At 39.3% G+C, this 3,042-nt stretch overlaps 1 protein-coding gene across 1 annotated transcript; it reads left to right on the top strand.

Annotated features, from left to right (window-relative positions):
• The first annotated feature begins 1,235 nt into the window (after window positions 1-1,235).
• Window positions 1,236-2,925, top strand: LOC141619872 (uncharacterized). The gene is made up of 4 exons (XM_074436893.1): window positions 1,236-1,496; window positions 1,787-1,959; window positions 2,107-2,245; window positions 2,338-2,925. The coding sequence occupies exons 1-4, from the start codon at window positions 1,236-1,238 to the stop codon at window positions 2,923-2,925; spliced, it is 1,161 nt and encodes a 386-aa protein (XP_074292994.1).
• The last annotated feature ends 117 nt before the right edge of the window (window positions 2,926-3,042 follow it).

The raw sequence follows: 3,042 nt of genomic DNA, 5'->3' as shown, positions 1-3,042 counted from the left end.
ATTGATAATATGGCTCCTGTTAGTAACTGTGTGCATAACAATACTGCCTCTAAAGATACTCTTGATAATACTAATAACAATGTCCCCAATTCTAGTAACCCCGTGGCAAAACCTTGGTCTCATGTTGGTAAAGCACCCTCAAATGCTGGGACGAGCTTACATTTTTGTCATGATAGTGTGAATGTTGTAGAAATTGATATAGATCCTTCTGATTTTGAAAAGGAAATGAAAGTTTGGGAGTTTACTTTGATGGGTCATATTATTGGGAGGAAACCTTCTCTTAAATCAGTTCAGGCTTTTGTTACTAAAAATTGGAGTTCAATTGCTCTCCCGGTTATTCAGAATTATAGGAAGGGTTGGTTTGCTTTCCGGTTTGACTCCTAGGAAGCCATGACAAACGTTTTAAGGCAGGGTCCTTGGATGATTGAGGGCAATTCTTTGATTCTTAAGCACTGGTCCCCTTCTTTCTCTACTGAGATGGAAAAAGTGGCTAAAGTTTCTGTGTGGATCTTATTTCCTGGTCTTGACCCCTATCTTTGGTCTGAGATGGTGTTGAGTAAGATTGCTAGAAAATTAGGGAAGCTCCTATTTGTAGATCTTGGTACCACTAACAAATAAAAGCTGTCTTTTGCCGAAGTTATGGTAGAAATTGATGTTTCTAAGGATTTTGTGGATTATGTGGTTATCAAGACTCCTTTTCTGGGGCAAATCACTCAGAAAGTATTCTATGAATGGGCTCCTTTTTACTGCACTGGGTGTGGTAAATTGGGGCATAAGAGTACTACTTGTAAATGGCTTAAAGTGTCTACTGAGAGTATTGTAGAGCAGCCTGTTCAGGTTAAGACCCAAGTTCCTCAGCAGGTATCTGGGTCTGTTGTTCATGTCTCTTCTGATCCACAGCCTTCGCTTCCTGGTTCTCCTCACAGGTCTAAGATTCTCTCTTGCCCTGCTGATAATGCTGATGTATCAACTAGTAATTCTTTCCCGGTGTTGGAACCTGGTGAAATTTCTCAGGATGAGATGCCTGGTGTTGTGATTAGTTCTAAACTAGGTGGTACCTTGGGGCTTATTTAGTAAAGAACTGGAGCTCAGTTAGAGAATGTCGGCTCATCATGCGTTCCACTAGGCCAGAGATCTCATTCAGCTGCTCCTGTTCCTCCTGATATCAGTCCCAAAATGCACTCAGGATGTTCTGTGTTAGCTTGTGCTGTTCCAAAACCTCCCAATATATCTTTATGAAGATTTCTGCCTGGAATGTTAGGGGTTTTAACTGTCCAATTAATAGTGAGGTCCACACTTTTCTAAAGGATAATAATGTTGACATTCTTGCTCTTTTGGAAACTAGAGTCTCTAGTGCTAATGCTACTGCTATAATTAGTCAAAAATTCAGAGACTGGGTTGTTGTCACTAACTATAGTAAGCACTATAATGGGAGGATTTGGGTTCTTATTAATCCCAAGTCTTTTAGAATTGTTTCTCAGAAAATTTCAGATCAGGTTATTAGTTTTCATATTCACCACTTTGAATCTAATATGACTTTTCACTTGAGTATGGTTTATGGTAGTAACTTTGCCATAGCTAGGGATCGACTTTGGGCTGATTTGAAGCAGTTTGCTCCCTCTACTCCTTAGATATTCTTAGAAGATTTCAATGTAGTCAAGGACCCTGCTGAAAACCTCAGTCCTAATCCTCCAATTCTTCAGGAAATGATGGCTTTTAATTCTTGTCTTTCCTCCTGTCACCTTGATGATCTTACTAAGCTAGCTCTGGTTGTGAGCTCACTTAGACTAACAAGCAAGACTCTTCTACTAGGGTTTGGTCTAATTTGGACAGGGCTCTTGTTAACCCTAGCTGGCCTTCGGGCTTTCCCCAATCTTTTGCTCATTTTAGTGAGTCAGGGATTTCTGATCATTCTCCAATTATTGTTCACATTACTGAAGATAGGAAGATTCAGAAGAGGTTCAGTTTCCTGAATCAATGGATCTCTTATCCTGATTACCTTAGTACTGTTGCTGATGCTGGGAGAACTGATAAACAAGGGAGTCCTACCTTATGTTTTTTTTAAAAGCTTAATTCAGTAAAACATGCTCTGACTAAACTTCACAGGAAGGATTTTGCTTATATCTCTGCTAAAGCTAAGTCTGCTAAAATTGCCTTGATTGAGTGTCAAGCTAAACTGGGTCAGAATCCTTTCTCTGCATCTCTTATTCAGGAGGAAAGGCTAAAGCTCAAGGAATTCATTACTGTAAAAAATGAAGAACTCAATATGCTCACCCAAAGAGCAAAAATCAAGCATCTTTAGGATTCTGATTGTAGTTCTAAATTTTTTTTTCCAAGATCTCTGAAAGAAGGCATCAGCAGCAAATTGGTATACTCAAAGATGTTCATGGGGTTCCTCAGTTTGGGCATAACCAAGTCAGCCAGGCTTTTCAGGACTACTATCAAGGATTTTTTGGGCAGTCTTCTCAGGTTGAGCCTCTTTCTAATAGGGATTACCCTGGTAGCAGATTATCTACAGAAGATAGTTTAAATATGGCTGCTACAGTTACCTTAAAAGAGATTAAGGATTCTCTCTTTAGTATGGATATCAATAGTAGCCCTGGAAATGATGGGTTTTCTGCTGGCTTCTTTAAGTCAGCCTGGGCTATAATTGGCATGGATTTTAGCAGAGTTGTTTATCATTTCTTCCAAACAAAACACATGGCTAAACAGGCTAATTCTACCGTCCTTTCCCTCATCCCTAAGAAAGCTGTCCCTAGCTCTATCATGGATTATAGACCTATATCCTGTTCAACTGTGTTTTATAAAGTGATCAGCAAAATCCTGGCTAACAGACTTCAGAAAGTTCTTCCATCACTAGTTGGTGAAGAGCGAGCAGCTTTTGTTAAAGGCAGAAGTATTTTTGAAAATGTCATGTTGCCTTAGGCTTTGGTCAAAGGGTATACTAGGCAGCATATTTCTTCTAGATCATTAAAGTAGACATTAGGAAAGCTTTTGATTCCCTAAGTTGGGATTTTATTGGCCACTACCTTCATAAATTTG

Source organism: Silene latifolia, chromosome X, assembly GCF_048544455.1.
Source record: "Silene latifolia isolate original U9 population chromosome X, ASM4854445v1, whole genome shotgun sequence".
Taxonomy (NCBI): Eukaryota; Viridiplantae; Streptophyta; class Magnoliopsida; order Caryophyllales; family Caryophyllaceae; genus Silene; species Silene latifolia.
This window is presented reverse-complemented; position numbering and strand designations above follow the sequence as displayed.